The sequence below is a fragment of the Leptinotarsa decemlineata genome, unplaced genomic scaffold, assembly GCF_025532065.1.
Source record: "Leptinotarsa decemlineata unplaced genomic scaffold, Ldec_3_MD MMD2_tig00003294_RagTag_RagTag, whole genome shotgun sequence".
NCBI classification, from domain to species: Eukaryota; Metazoa; Arthropoda; class Insecta; order Coleoptera; family Chrysomelidae; genus Leptinotarsa; species Leptinotarsa decemlineata.
In genome coordinates, this window is record NW_027412585.1 from 144,216 (window position 1) to 160,895 (window position 16,680).

General features: G+C 35.6%; 1 protein-coding gene across 1 annotated transcript; it reads left to right on the forward strand.

Moving 5' to 3' along the window:
* Positions 1-250: 250 nt before the first annotated feature.
* On the forward strand, positions 251-14,724 carry LOC111505290 (lysosomal acid phosphatase). Its single transcript, XM_023160068.2, has 4 exons — positions 251-406; positions 3,138-3,245; positions 9,370-9,916; positions 14,297-14,724. The coding sequence occupies exons 1-4, from the start codon at positions 356-358 to the stop codon at positions 14,656-14,658; spliced, it is 1,068 nt and encodes a 355-aa protein (XP_023015836.2). The 5' UTR covers positions 251-355; the 3' UTR covers positions 14,659-14,724.
* The last annotated feature ends 1,956 nt before the right edge of the window (positions 14,725-16,680 follow it).

The following is a 16,680-nucleotide window of genomic DNA, read 5'->3' on the forward strand; positions in this document are numbered from 1 at the left end:
TTCAGAATATTCTGGAATAGATCCCATAATGATATGCTATAAAGTAGCACTCTAATAAATTGGTAGCTATGAGGGGTCGCCTTCTCTCTGAATCCACTGCTGGAATTTATTTTTATTTCTGTTGGAAAAGTAACAGGCTGATTTGTGGTAAATTAAATGTTGTCAAAAATCAAACTCGATGAATGATGAATTAAAATGATTTTTTGCCAATTTTTCCACCCTGTATACACTAGTGAACATAATATTGGCAACGTTGCTCCTCAGTGAGGCTAAGAATGAATAGAAAGTGGTTCGTGAAAGTTTTTTAAGATTCAAAAGTAATATCTACATTTTTAGGAGTGAATCGCTTTAAACGATGAATTATCCTGCAGAACAGGAAAAAAGTGAATTATTGTCAGTTGTTGTGGTAAGTACGAATAATAAACACTTTTTCTACGAACACGCCATGTTTGTGGACAGTTTTGTTCTGATCTACTTTTTTACCGATAATATTGATTTAAACAAGGTGTTACTATGAAATGAGTAACCGTTATTTCTTGAAATGTTGTGAGAAAAATATTACCTCACTGAACTTTCGTTCTTGAATAGTTCAGTGATTGTCAGCAATTTCCACATTGAAATTCCCAAAAAATGAGTAATAATGTCATACCAAGAGACTATGAGACATAATAAAGGTATTTCGAAAAACCAGTACAGAAAACAAAGTGCAATGGTCATGAATGTTTCGTTGCAGAATAAAATGGTGATTCTTCAGTGAATCATTATTCCATTCCATTCATCATTATTTCATGAATAAATTTCTCTGAAAATCTTTGATGAACATGACTGAAAACATCCTATTGAATTTTTTTTCAAAAATGACTTCACAGTGGATTGAAACCTAGATACAGTGTGTAAAAGCCAATTGGAATAAATTCACTATTTCGGTTACTGTACATATTTTTTAAAAAATGTACACGTCCAATGTAAATTATAATTCGACATTTTTCAACGTAAAAATGCCATCCCTATCTTCGAACCCATTGAATGACAGGAACAACCCCCATTTTTTCGTTTGAAAGGTCTCTTGATTCTCCATTCAAGAATAATATCGGTATCAAGTTTATTGCAAGAATTGAGATAAAATAAACTAAAATCATTTGGTTACCGAAATTCAATAAAATACACTCAAAAACTAAAATGTAACGCAAAACGTAATAAAATGTAGAATTCGATAAAGAACTATGGATATTAACGACGTAGATGTTCAAAATGTTCACCGTGAACGTCTTGGCAACATCCTAATCTCAAATAAATGTCTTTTCACATCATTTAACATATCAGGTGTGACTGATCCAGTCGCAGAATGTCATCTTCATTTCTTTCAGGTTTGGAGACCAGCTCCCCTACCCTTTCGACCTACGATTGTTGGTCTCGAGAAGGACCAATGGGTTCATGACTGATTCATGACGGCATGAAGTCCTTAGACATCAGTGCCGCCCTTCACGGGATACCCCTACCTGGCTGGGGTGGGATGGATGAGAAAGTTATTCATCCGTTAACGGGGGATATGAGGACCTTATTCGACAGAGTGTCGGGGCCTTCTATATCGGGAGGGGTCGTCTACAGCATAATCTGTGGCTTCCCTAACTAACGACGATCTAGTCGCAAGCGTTATTCTTTCTTTCAAGTCATTCAAATCTGAACTTTAGTTTTGTATACATTGCTCTTTACATATCCCCAGAAAAAGAAATCCAACGATGAAAGATCAGGTGATCGCGCTGGCCATTCAATAGATCCTTGCCGGGATGGCAATACCTCGAACTGGAACTTGAAAGTTTCCTGGATCAGGATATAAATTTGCTAAACTTGGAATGATATAATTTTGAAGTGGTGCCAAATAATTATCGACATTCGAATTGCTCTCAATGAAAAAGGAACCAATGATATGGTTTCTTATAATCTCTACCCAAACATTAACCTTTTGAGGGTATGTGTGTTCTTCTCTCATCCAGTGAGGATTTTCCGTTGATCAGTAGCGGCAATTTTGCCGATTAGCATGACCTATAAGAGACAAAATACACTTATCAGAAAACATAACGTGTTTTAATTAGATGATATTGTTATCCAACATGACCATCATTTACTCACAAAAATAAGTTCTTCTATCAAAATCGTTTTCCACGAGCTCCTGAGTAGGTATAATTTTATAGGGATGCATTTTATTTTTTTGACTCGATGTCTACTCGATGTATGGGAGTTTTCCTCAATCTCAAGCATCACATCTAATTTGAGTTCATCACTCATTGATTTTGCAGCTGCTTTTTTATCTGCCCCACATGACCAAGCTCGCGAAACTGCTTCACTATTTTGCTCATTGTTCCTTGAGATATGGGCGGTAAATTAGAAAATTTCTTATGAAATAAGTGAGCTACTTCCTGTTGTGTTTGTAAAACTGTTACTATATGCATTTCCGTTAATCTAATCATCTGTCGGATTTGAAGTTATTGAACTCAAAACTCAAATTAAAATACTATAATTTAAAATGTTACAACTACAAAACAAGTTGACGAAGCGTTTTAAACTAACGTTGCCACGGAAATTATTTTTTAAGGATATTATCTAAAAAATAACATTTCTATGGTTTTTGCTTAGTACCTTATTATCAACACGTCAACATGAAATACGTTTTGAGTGTATTTCAACGAATTTCGGTAACCACAAGATTTCAATTTATTCAATATGAATTGTAGCAAAAACCTTTTTGAATAGAGAATGAAGATACCTTTCAAACGATATATCATAAGCTTATACTTCCCATTTGAAAAATTGGGGGTTGTACCTGTCTTTCGAGGGGGGTTTTTCTGTTGAAATATGTCGAATTATGATTTATATTTGACGTGTTTCGGAATTTTTTTAAATATGTACCGTAACCGAAATAGTGCATTTATTCCATTTGGCTTTCACACACTGAATATAGAAAGGATTATAATGAGTTTCACTCATTATATAATTCATTATTCAAAACGATTTTAATAACAAGCAGGTTGTAAATGAAGATGTAATCGATTCTGGTACTAACTTTGAATTATGGCTTGACGAACTTTATTTACTGCTTTGTATTTCGACTAAAACATTTTCATTTTCTATTTTCACAGATATTTCGACATGGCGACAGGTCACCAATATATTTCTCGTACCCCACCGACCCCTATGCTGAAATGGGACACAAAATATGGCCTGATGGTTTTGGACAACTAACAAACGTAAGTTTTTCAATTTGTGATACTCTAAGTACCATTATCAGTTTGAGATGAAGGAGTCAAATTATTGAGAAATGTTTTATATGACAGTTTTGAATACCATTGCTTTTTTGAAGCAGCCTCCAATATACAGAGTATCAAGTGGAAGTGTGGCGTATCAGAGGCCGATTTTTTAACTGAGGTGTAGTTTTTGAAATTACTATGGATCTTCATCAACTCCAATATTTGGGACATAACAGCAAGAATGTTTTTCATTGAGACATTTGACAGTATGGATTTTGAGTTGTCTATAGTGTTGAAATAAATAACGCCCTAATTGTAAGGGGTATATGCTTGGGATGAATTCGTTTCTCGGCTCCTTTTTTCTTTATACGAAAAAATGTGTAATTATTTCAATGAAAGGAAGAAAGCAATCAATTTCGGAGAAATAACTCTATACAAAGATGTGTAGATTATGCAAACAAACTGGAAGATAAATTATACTTCAAACAACTGCTTTCATGTAAACCTTGAATTACACAAAAAAAAAACTTTCGAAAGAACTACTTTTATATGAATTATACAAAAACATTTTTCTTCGTGCAGTTTGTATTTCAAACAATCGTTATGGAATCGAATCAGATATCATTCCCAGGATTCCTACACAATATACTACATGAAAGAGGTGAAATATCTCTTACATAGAACACTATCATCATCACTGGTGATCATCCAATATTTCGGACTGAAACACTTACAATTACAATATGAGTAGATACAACTGATTCTTGACATGAAGTCGTAATTTTATGAATGAATTAAATGCTTCATTTTTGTTATCCAGATTGGTACTGAAGAGGCAATAAAGCATATGTCTTATTCCGAAACATCGGATATTCGTTATTGAAGGTTACGGTGTTCCATGTAAGTGAAATTTCTCTTTTTTCATTAATTATATTGTGTAGCAATCCTGTAAACGATTCAATTCCATAACGAATGTTTGGAGTACAAACTGAATAGGAAAAAGTATTTTTTTGCATAATTCAATATTCATATGAGAGTAGTTGTTCTAAAAGTATTTTTCTTTCGAGTAATTTAATGTATACATGAAAGTAACTGTTTCGAGAAGGGTTTTTCTATCAGTATGTCTGAAAGTTACTCCTCTGCATGATCTATACATCTTTGTATGGAGTTAATTAATCTTCCTTTGGAAGATTTTCTTTCCTTTTTATATAAGGACGGGGAAACAGGAAACAAAAACCTTTTTTTTTCTCAGTTGTACCGGTGAAAACTATCGTTATAAAAAAAACGCGTCACGTTACTGTTTCTGAAAGTTGGGTGGATCTGGTCTATGGCTTGTTCTCGTAGTTTTTTCGAGAGAATGGAGTCGATAATATCTATCTTGTGAGCGTTGTCGACAGTGATTTGTTCGACGTAATTCAGCTTTCTCTGAAAATTACTTTCTGATGGAGAAATATGCAATAGTCCGTGGAGCGTACTATTGAATGCAGCTATTTCATGCTGTTACGGATGGGGGCCATTCAAATATTACGTAAGACATATAGGGGGGCGGGAGGAGGTCTTTACTTTACTCATTTTTGATAACATGCGAGGCAGGGGATATAGATTGTGATTACGTCAGCAGTAGTTATTTACTTCTTTTTACATATCGAGTGGTCCAACGAAGAGTATGCACCTTGCTTTTCTCCTTTTTTTGTAACTTAACGCAAAAATGCTCAGACAGGTCAATTTTGCTTTTGAGGGGGGCACATTTCAGATGTATTTTTCTACTTTTGTGGGGTCGATTGATATATCATATGGCTCAAAATTCTCTTTCCAATGATACCTAATTTGTTGTATTTACTTGAATAGTTATAAAAAAAGCAAGAACATTTACTCGATATTTTTGGTGTTAATGAAAATGCCAAAAAAACGGCATTTTTATCACTACTACATTCCTCAATATCTCTCGTGCGTTTTTTGGTTCAAATAACAACAGCAGATAAGTGTACAAAAATAATTTAGGCAAACGTTCATTGATTCAGTTCGGTTGATTTTGAAATTATTTCAACTTTACTGTAAAAATGGTTTATTCCATTCCTGAACGAGTTGAAATTGTTAAACTTTATTATCAACATAATAGTTGTGCTAGACTTACTGCTCGCCTCTTTAATAACAGTCATCCCGGGAAAAATGTGAATGATTCGTACGTTGCCAAGTTATCCAAAAGTTTGTCGATACCGGATCTGTCTGTAATGTGAAACACCAGCCACGGAAACCGATCAGAAATGAAGCAGTGGAAATCGCTGTTTTGGGACATGTTGAATTGGATCATACTCAAAGTACCTGTCAAAGTACCTGTCAGCTTGCTGCAGCCTCAGGTGTCTCCCGTTCGTTCATAATACGGATATTAAAAGCCTATAAATTTCATCTGTACAAAATTAAATCAGTACAGGAACTCAATGAAGATGATCCTGATAGAAGGCTGCAATTTTGTGAACAACTGAGCCAGCTACTAATTGATGATCCGCACTTATCATTCAACACGTGCTTTTCCGATGAGAGTACATTTTTTTTGAATGTAGCTGTGAATAGGCATAATTGCCGTTACTGGGATGACAGTAATCCACACGCATTCCGAGAGGTCCATACCCAGTACCCTCAAAAAATCAATGTCTGGTGTGGCATATTAGGTAGTCATATCGTAGGGCCACTCTTTATTCCTGGGAATTTAACTGGTGAGGTCTACCTGAACATGCTTGAAGATACAATTGATCCTCTCAAAACAGAAATAATTGAAAATGACCAAAATCATAATGATGATCGGCTTCATTTCCAGCAAGATGGAGCACCTCCTCACTATGTTGCTCCGGTAAGACAGTTTTTAGATGACCGGTTTCCTGGACGGTGGATTGGAAGGAGAGGCCCCATCGAATGGCCTGCCAGGTCCCCAGATTTATCGCCTTCAGACTTTTTTCTTTGGGAACACTTAAAAAATAAATGTTTTGCTACGCAGCCCGAGTCCATAGAAGATCTTCGCCAACGAATTACAGCAGAGTGCAGAAGTATGACACCTGATATGCTACAGAATGTTGGGAATAGATTTGAACAAAATCTGCATTATTGTATGGAAGCAAATGGATCACATTTTCAGCACTTGCTGAAGTAGGATTCCACTAAGTCAATTACACATTTCAAAGTACTGGGTTGTACTTGTTTTTCTTCATAATACCTACATGTTTTGGGTCTCATTTGGACTCACAGAACATGTGCGTGAAAGCCAATACGTGCTTCAAATTGTAAAATGTAGAAACATAAAATGCTGTCGTTTAAGAAGTGTTCTATTTAGATTACTAGACAACAGGTTTCTTCCACCACCAGTAAAAGTAAAACAGTTTGGTTTTGGATGGTGGAGGTTTTTGTTCGGTGGTAAAATTGAAGTTATCAATTCGAATAAGCAAAACGTGTGGCCCTCATCATGCTTCCGTCAAGTCATTATATCGTCATTTCGAGAAGATCTATAAAAAAAGTAAACAGGCATACTGATGTCAAAGTTAGGCCTATAAGAGTTGCTGCTGGTCGTGCTAGTGAACTGGGGTGTATTATTCAAAATTTAGAGAACCACGACGTTGAATGCTTCGATGAGAACGATGTAGATATTTCAAAACAGCATGAGAATGAGCCTATACACAACATAGAGCAGCAAACATCCAATGTAATTGAGAACTCAGAATCATGGATTTGGGTGTCATGGACTGAAGGGTGTAAATTGAAATTAATATGTATACCAAAAATTTTAAAGAAGTTTGGTTTGTTCGAAGTATAACTTAGGTTTATGATATTTGTATCTTACTCTTTGTTGAATACTGTGTCAATAAAGTTTGTTTGAATGAATATTATATGCGTTGAAGTCCTCTATACTCAATCTATTTTCTCAATTCTATAATTATAACTGCTGCCCATGAATCAATAAAAACAGACAATATTGAAAAAAATGCTAATAACAATGTTTACGTAAGCATTGGAGGGAGAAGTGAAAGGTTTGCTTACTTTTGCTGACAATGAAGATGGGGGGGTGGGTGAATGATTGTAATAAATATGCTCATGTAATACTTAAACGGTCCCTGACAATGTATGGTTTGTGGAAACATATGTTGTGGTTTTGTGAACTGTCTAGTGGAAATCCTACAATAGCATGTTATTTGAATATACAGTAGTGGATTTCATTAATGTCCCCCACCTTTTATTTTTTGAACGGGTCAACTCAAAATATTGAAATTTGAGATAATGAAATTATTGCATGAATATTTCATTTTGAAGTGAAATTGAAAGATGGAACTTTCAAGATGGCGACTGGGTGTCATCTGGGAAAAAAATGGAAAGGAGGTCTTGTGACACATCATTTTGAAGCTCCTGAGATAACTTTACAACCCTAGAATATGAAGTCAATATCTTCACCTTCTACAAAATAGCGGAACATTTAATAATTTCCTGAAGACAAACACATTAATATCGATATTTAGAATATTCTCATTTAGTTTTTGGTTTTACTAGTAGAAAGGTACCACTTCAACAATCTCTAAAATGATCAATTCTTGTTCATTGAAAGAAACAAATGAAGCGAAAGGATTTTCAATGAACGTTTTCCGAATCTTTCAATCTATAGAGAATATTTGAGGGAACTTGTATCCAAATTCACAACTACCAGTAGTGTACATAACAAAAAGCCCACAGGTCATCCGTCCATTCCGGAAGAACAGCAAGTGCAAATAATTGGGGAGATGCTAGTAAACCTTGAACAGTCTACATATTCCATCGCGAATGTTTGTGAGGTGTCTACTAAGACTGTGTGGAGAGTTTTGAAGAGAAATAGGTATCATCCATACAAAAATTGAAATGGTACACCAATTAACTGAAGACGACCCTGATTGAAGAACAGATTTCTGCGAAATCATGACGAAAACCATTGCAAGGCGACCTACGTCCACAATAATTGTTTCAGTGACGAATGTACATTTTTTTCAAACGGTAATGTTCATAGACAGAACTGCCGTTATTGAAGTGACACCAACCCTTATGTTTTCCGGGAAACACATATCCAATATTCAGAAAAAAATAACGTTTGGCAAGGAATATTGGAAAACTATATTGTAGGACCTCTATTTATCGATCAAAATTGAACAGTAGGACCCTATTTGAATATACTGAAAACTACTGTTGACCCTCTCATCACTGAAATCGTCGAAGCGAATCACAATGAATTCGATATGTATATTGTATTCCAACAAGATGGAGCACCACCACATTACTCCAGGTGAGTAAGAAGCCATTTGGATACTACTTTTCCCGGTCGTTGGGTTGGCCGTCGAGGTCCTACAGAATGGTCAGCCAGCTCGCCAGATTTGACACTTTTGGACTTTCTTTATTGGGCTTTTTGAAACAGAAGGTGTACAAAACTGAATCTGCTTCAATATTGGATATACGGCAGAGAATAATGAATATTTGTATAGATATTGACATTCCTGTGTTCGAAAATGTTCGGCGTGAAATATCGGATAAGCTGTTCATATGTCAAGAAGTTCAAGGCAATCATTTCGAACATCTTCTGAACTGACCTCAAGGTTATTACCCCATATTATGTAGTTGAATGTCAATTATTCAGGCAATTATTAAAAGTTCTTTCATTTTGTAGTAGTTGAAGATATTGACATTATATTTCCAGGTTGTGAAGCATTTGTCAGGATCTTTGAAAATGTGTGTCACGAGACCCCCCTTTCCATTTAATTTTTTTTTCCCAGATGACGCCCAGTTTCCATCTTGAATGTTTCATCTGTCATTTCACTACAGAATAAGGTATTCATGCATTAATTCAATTATCCCAAATTTCAATTTTTCGTGTTGGCCCGTTCAAAAAATAAAAAGGGGGTGACATTAAAGAAAAGTACTTTACATTCGTTCTCAGAAACGAATATCTCCTTAAAATATACACCTTTCGAATAATACTTTTCTATTTTGTATACTTCTCCTTATGAAAAACAATATTTGTTTGAAAATGCTTGCAGACAACGTTGACTATCCTTACACTTTTGTGAGCAGCTCAATATTAAAAATTATTCGTATAGAAAATATGAAACTATTCCATTTTCAGCTAGGAAAAAAACAGACCTATGACCTTGGAAAGTGGTTACGGAACAGGTATACAGGATTTCTGCCTGACCTCTACAGTCATAAAGATATCAGAGTTGAGTCATCCAACAGCGACAGATGCCTCATGTCGGCTGCAGCAACTGTGGCTGGTCTATTTCCACCAGTTGAACGTCAGATCTGGGATAGCCAATTACTTTGGATGCCAATTCCCATACATACAACTCCAGAGGAAAATGATCCAGTTATAGCCATGGAGAAACCTTGCCCAAAATACAACAAAATGTTCAAAGAATTGAGAGACAAGAAGTTCGAGGAATTTGCAAAAGAAAATGGCGAGTTTCTCGGAAATTTGTCCAGAAATACTGGAAAAGAAATTAATAGTTTTGAATTGGTAATGTGGATCTATGATATACTCTTTATTGAATCTACCTACAATCTCACTCTGCCAGAATGGACTGAAACAGTGAGTTTCAATAAATTGAAGTCAATGTATTTCACTTATTGGGGATTATACACGGCTAACATGGAAATGTGTAGATACAGATCAGGTACAAAATAGTATATCAACTTTTGTTAACTCTTGCAGAATTGACCACTGAGAAATCTTTTCCAAAAATTGTAACACTACATTCTCTTATGAAATAAAAAGTCTCTAAGTTTCAAAATGTGCCACGAAAAATTTGAATGCGCTATTGTTGAAAAAAAAAAGATAAAGTTGATAGTCGTAGGTATACATTTTTGATGGATGATATTGCATGAAATAATTAAGTTGGGTAGTGATTTGAGATTGAATGGTCTGTCAATGCAAGGCATATACTCCGAGGTGGGGTTTGGATACCTCAGATTTGCTATACAGGGTGTATCAACGATACGTAGGTGCTTCCCTATTACAGATGGAAAAAATGTTTCGTGAAAAAGTTGGGGAGATTATTGAAAGCTAATTCTCAATGATTATTACTCATATACATAATTGATTGAGGCTTTCGCGGTCGACTTTTTCAGTGTTACGATCTTCATTCGGGTTTGAAGGCTATGGTGGTTTGGAACTGCATCCTAACGTTTCGCTAGCACCAGTACCTGGCTCTTTCGGAGGTTTATTCATCTTGATGGTTCACCAATGACTAGTGATTTCCCCCACATGCCCCTTTCTGGGTTGAGTGCTCTGGAGTAAAAACTTCGCCTCACAAAATAAATTTTGTGAGGAAAACCCAATACACCATTCCATCCTCCTGGAGCCATCCTCAATGCTACTGATTGGCACTTCACCAACATTGACATCTGACCTTTTTCCGATCGAAAGTCAGCCCTTAGGTGCTTTTACTTTCCAATCTGTTAAATTGTTGTGTCATGACTTTCCTAACTGAATTTTTGCATGGGGCCCCCAAAAGCTAACCGGCGGCTCCTGTTCATGAAATCGCGGTCGAGTGTTTCTCGGTGAACCTGAAAGAGAATCCCGGTCGATTGTTCCACGGTGAACCTCAATGCTGAAGGAGAGCTGATCTGGTTAACCCAATTGGTATACTTACAGGAGTCGCCTCACAGCGACTCTCGGAGGTGGTCTCTGATTTTCTTTGGTCGGCCTGTTTATCCCTTTTTCGGAATCTGGGGTCATCCCTGTTTGAAGCATCCTGTAGATCGCGTAGCGCTGAATTGTCATGCGATCTGATTCTATCGAACATGCTTTCTGCGTGTTCTCTCATATATGCTTCCACATATTGCGTGTCCAGGTCTAGGTCTCGTATAGGTATATATATATATATATATATATATATATATATATATATATATATATATATATATATAAGATTAATGCAAAGTTAAAGATTTTCAAATTTTAATTAGTTAAAAGTTTACATTTATTTTAGTAGTTAAAAGTTAAAAGTTTGTATTTATTTTGATAGTTCGATGTTAAAAGTTTTTCATATTATTATCAATTTGATGTTAAAAGTTCACATATTTTGTTAGTTCAGTGTTGAAAGTTTGTGAAAATCAAAGTTATTCTTAGATGTTTAATTTTATTAGAAAGCCAGATACTTTACCTTTATTCAAATTCTTATCTGTATAATTTGGAGTAATGTTCATGCCCAGATCAGGCAAAGTTGTGACTTATCAGTATTAGAGTATTTCAGATCATTTCCAAACAGCACAACTAACCAGAAATCATCAATCATCGGGATAAATACACTGAAAACAGTAAAGACATTAATACAACATAATAACATACAATAAAACAGATTTACACTACAAATTAATAACAAAAATTAAATTAACACTGACATTAGGAATTTTATCTGAAAAATGATAAGAACACTCAGTACATGATTTGGATGCAACTAAAGAGTAGCCAATCAGATTGATAAATTGAAAAGGAGGTGTTAACTTCTGAAAAATGATGAATTTTGGATTCAAAATTAGAAAAATTGAAAACAAAATGTGATGAAATGTAATCAAAATTAATCATTATTAGTATTAGTGAAAATTGGGAAACAGAAATCGTAAATATAATATGTGTGAACAGTGAAAAGTGTCAAAATTGAAGAAATTTCAAAATTATTGTTATGAAAAGCAGTAGGCAGGAAAATTTTGTCTGGTTGCCAGGGGTGAATCAATAAAGAGGAGAGAAGCTTTTGAATTGTCCAGACGCGAATTTTTTGAAGAGCTGTTAGAAATTTAAAAAAAGGAAAAGAAAGAGAAAAGGCCGTTTTGCATGTTCTTATCAATATAAATCCATCAATAGGAGCCAGAGTATAAATAATAATAACAAGAAAGGATACTTACTGGAGATTTTAGAGTGTCTGGAAGAATTCAAAATTCCAATCAAGGGAAAACCAATTCAGGGAAGCTGTACCAGTTTTGAGGTATTACAATATTATTTATAATTCCCAATCCATAAGAAGAATACATTTTTTGAAAATCTTGAACAATTCATAACCTCCAAATCGAATCAAAAGTTTTCCAGTCACAAGGAACTTCCAGTGTGAAAATCACAACTTCTGAACTTTTATTTTTTAACGAACTTCATCATTTTATTTACATGAACTATTATTGGATTTAATATTAGGAAAATTTGAAAAATTCACTGACATTTAGCACAGATATTTTTAGAATCGTTATATATATATATATATATATATATATATATATATATATATATATATATATATATATATATATATATATATATATATATCTTGGGCATATACCTCGGAGCGTTTACAGCGGCCCTCACCCACGCGTTCATAAATCTTTGGATCTGAGTTCTGTATGTCTGTGCGCACTAGCCCCAGGCAGTGCAAGCATACAGAATTATGGGCATGAGAACGGTTCTTATCATCAACAACTTAACTTTCATTTCAATGTTACTTCTGTGGCCTATTATTGGTGCTAGGCGTTGTCTGGCAGATCTCGCCATTTCGATTCTCTCCCATACGTGAGACCTGAATAATAATTTCCTGTCTAGGGTGACCCCCAAATATCTTGCTTCGTTGGTTCATGCACGAAATCTCTTGTCCGTTGAAGGTAACGTTGCCTTCCGGTTGTACCAACCTCCAGGTGAACAGTATTGCCTGACTCTTGTCAGGGTTTATACTGATCTTCCACAGGTTGGCCCATTCCTCTAATATATCTGCCTGTTGCTGCAAATATCTGGTGACATGCGCTTGGCTCGTAGATCTCACCAGCAGGGCCGTGTTGTCCGCGTAGAGCGCCAATCTGTTGAAGTTGTTCTCCGGCTTGGGCACGTCTGCTGTGTATAACGGGAAGAGGTGTGGCAAAAGGACTGCACCTTGCAGAACCCCTGCCTTCAGTAGTCGAATTGTTGATAGTTCGTATCCTACTCTGCAACAGCATCGCCTGTCAGCTAGAAAAGACTGGACTAATCTTACCATCGATTTTGTGTAGCCAAAATTGCCCATTTTGGCCAGGGGTTCATCATGCCAAACTCTGTCGAACGCCTTGGAGACGTCTAAGAAGATAGCTCCTGTGTTGTATCCTTTGCCGACGTTGACGCCTTTGGTCGTAAAGTACTACCCTTAGGACTTGTAGCTCTGTCGAGTCTTCTGTCTAAAGTCGAACTGTTCATCTGATAAGATTCCTAGTTCTCTGGTTGGGTCTTCGAGTCTCTCCAAGGTGACACGCTCCGCCACTTTGCTTATGGAAGGTAGTAAGCTGATTGGCCTGTGATTATCTGGGAATAGGTGGTTCTCCTTTGGCTTCGGTATGTGGATAACCGTTCCAGACGGGTAGTCCATTGGCTGTCTCGGATAGCTATCAGTTCGTCTCTGAGTAATCTATTGGCTCTTTGTATGCACCTTTTCAGGCGTCTTCTTATTCTAATCAGCTCTACCGTTTCTAGTGGGAGATGCTCTTGGAAGTTGAAGCGCAGGGCTGGGACTTCCCGTGCGCTTCTTGCCATCGTTTGGATGATCGCCTGTTGCAGCTGGTGTGTGGCGTTCTCCAGATCGATGCGGATAAGTGGATGGATGGATAAGTGGTAGTTGCTATATACATAATATGGCAACTACCTGAAAATTTTTATTCGACATAGTTCATTGGCTTGATTCTTGCCTTGCCAAGTACAGGTCGCAAGACTCACTTCAGGTTGATTTTCTTGCCCTTGAATATATATCTCTTCTCTATGCAATCTAAGGTAGAAGCGGATGAACCTATCAGGAATTTGCATTTTTTGAAACCGATCCGTGAGTATAAGAATTTCTACTGATTTTTTTGGATCATTAAAATAACTCTTATATGCCCCTGAATGAATTCGGCCTTATTTGAGAATAAGCAGGGTTCAAATGATACCATAGGTTACAGACATTTGTTTATTGCAACATGTTTGTATTTGCAGAGAAATTTAGTGATTAATTATCAAATTCCGCTTTAATATCATTACAAGTTTGTGGTGATCGTTAAAAATTTTCTTTCAGGACCTCTAATCGACCTAATAGCTACTAAGTTCGAAGACATTATCAAAAAAGTGACTGACACTCCAAAGTTTCTGATGCTTTCAGGTCACGATATCACAATATTGAGTGTACTCTCATCTTTGAAGTTGCTTGTGGATTGCGCTCCAGAATACGCTTCTGCACTTATCTTCGAACTGAGAAGTAGCGAAAACAAAGGCCAGTTTGTCAATATTTTATACAAAAATCAAACAGACAACGAAGAAGTCGTCAAACTCCGTTTGAATGAACGTGAATTCAATTGCAAATGGAAAGATTTTAGGACTACAGTTGAGCCACTGAGGGTTAGTTCGAAAGAGTGGAAAGAAGCATGTTCAATGGCCTAAAAAATATAGTAATTTGTAGATAGTTGTAGAGTTTTCGGATGAATATATTTTTTGAGAAGTTTAGAAGATATTTAATTTTTCTATGCACCAAACACATTATTTTTGAAGAAATTACAGCGTTGGAACTATAGTGTGAAAAATTTAGGTGGCATGACATCAAATTACGTTTTCTATATTTGAAAACAGTTGATGTTTGTAGAATCTGTCCTTCACGAATGAATGTTTCCAAACATGCTTTCGATCTTTCGTTGAAAAAATGTCTTCGCCGTATTCAAGGAATAGTAAAGCTAGCATCTAGAACCGTGAAGCATACTATCGAAAAGGAAGCATATAATATGAGATCCATCAAATTGTTTTTCTGTGGCGGAATTTTGAAAGTATTTTTTTATATCCGTCATCTGTAACATCATGAATAATAATCTCTTCGAAGCAAGCACTGAAAATCTACCAGCTGTGAACTGTAAAATGATTCATCTTGCTGATAAAATGAATAATCAAATAATAATCTGATGGAAAAATTAAAAAAGTGTGAGGTTACTTGCAGGCTGTGGTATTTGTACTATATCAGTCTTCTTTTTTTATATGAATGATAATTTATTTGAAGCGAACACTGAAACTCTACCAGCTGTGAACTGTTCCATAATTCAACATACTGGTAATATGAATGACGGAATAGAAAAAGTGGAAAATATGAGGCAACTTGCGTGAGGGCTACACTTCAGAGGTATTTTTGAAGTATTTGTACTATATTAATCATTAGTTTCATCATGAATAATATATTTTCCAAAGCAAGAACTGGAAATTCACCAGCCATGGACTGGTGGAATAAATAACGAAATAGAAAAACTGAAAAATTTTGGATGACTTGCGTAAGATCTACAGTAACGATGGAAAATGAGAAATAAAACTACCTATGTTTTTATACCACTTGTATTTGTAACTAACGTTGCGTTGCTGCAGTTTCCTCCTACAGGACATTTTCAAACTAATACAATAAACTGAAATAATTAACAATCAATGTTAACTCTCATACCTATATCTTTACACCACTGTAGGTATTAACAGACCAATGACTTTATTACCTGAATTTTGTTTACCTGTGACAATGTGGGTACGCTAACTGAAAACTGGCGAGTAGACCAGGTCGATTTGGTTATTTATTAGGTTACATCCGCAATGCTTATTCTTACAAATTTCCAAGAGTTCCAGCCTTCAGTGCAAAATTTCCGTATCGTTTAGATTCGGTAACTTGTGGTTGCATTTCAAGGATTGATTTGAAAACGTCGAATCATTTTTATCTAGTCTGAACTAAATGACCTTTCATGTTCAGCATACCGTTTTGAGGTATATCGGTCACAGTGTCCAACATAAACACTATTACATTACGGAACTTGAGCTTATAAACTCCGGATTTCTTCATCTTGTCCATTTTATCTTTGGTATAAAAAAGGAAATTATATAACCTGGTATGTGGCCTAAATGTCACTTCAACATTTTTTCTGAAGAATCCCGCAATTGTCTCTGATCTTTTACCAAAATATGTTGGAACTGAAAATTTCTTGATTTTTGAACGTTTAACCGGGGGTATATTAATGTGTACGTGAATTTGGTGCTGACTTTTCTGACTAACTTCTGGATTGTGTCTGTGTTGAAACCATTAATCATACAGATCTAGAATACAATAGAATAGAACTTCATTGACCACGTTACATATCCATACAATACATTTGTAGCAAGTCAATGTTCCACCTTTCGTAGCAAAAATTAAAGTAATGTACAATTTAAAAAGAAAGACCAATGCATCCACTGTAAATAGGAACATCACACATACACATGAATATACATATACCTCCATAGGCTCATCCTACACGACTAAGAGTGAAAATACCTACACTATAAGTTTAAAAAAAAATTGTCTAAAATCACACTGAACCTCAATATCATATGGAGTTGTCGTTCCAAGGAGCTTTGAGAAATTCATTGATGGCATAAAAACAATATTTTAATAATAGTACTTTGCAT

Excerpts from the sequence above, each read along its gene's own strand:
- LOC111505290 (XM_023160068.2), top strand. The coding sequence starts at position 356 with ATGAATTATCCTGCAGAACAGGAAAAAAGTGAATTATTGTCAGTTGTT. Across the intron at positions 3,246-9,369 it reads GTTTTGGACAACTAACAAAC|CTAGGAAAAAAACAGACCTA; the intron begins GTAAGTTTTTCA and ends TTCCATTTTCAG. Across the intron at positions 9,917-14,296 it reads AATGTGTAGATACAGATCAG|GACCTCTAATCGACCTAATA; the intron begins GTACAAAATAGT and ends ATTTTCTTTCAG.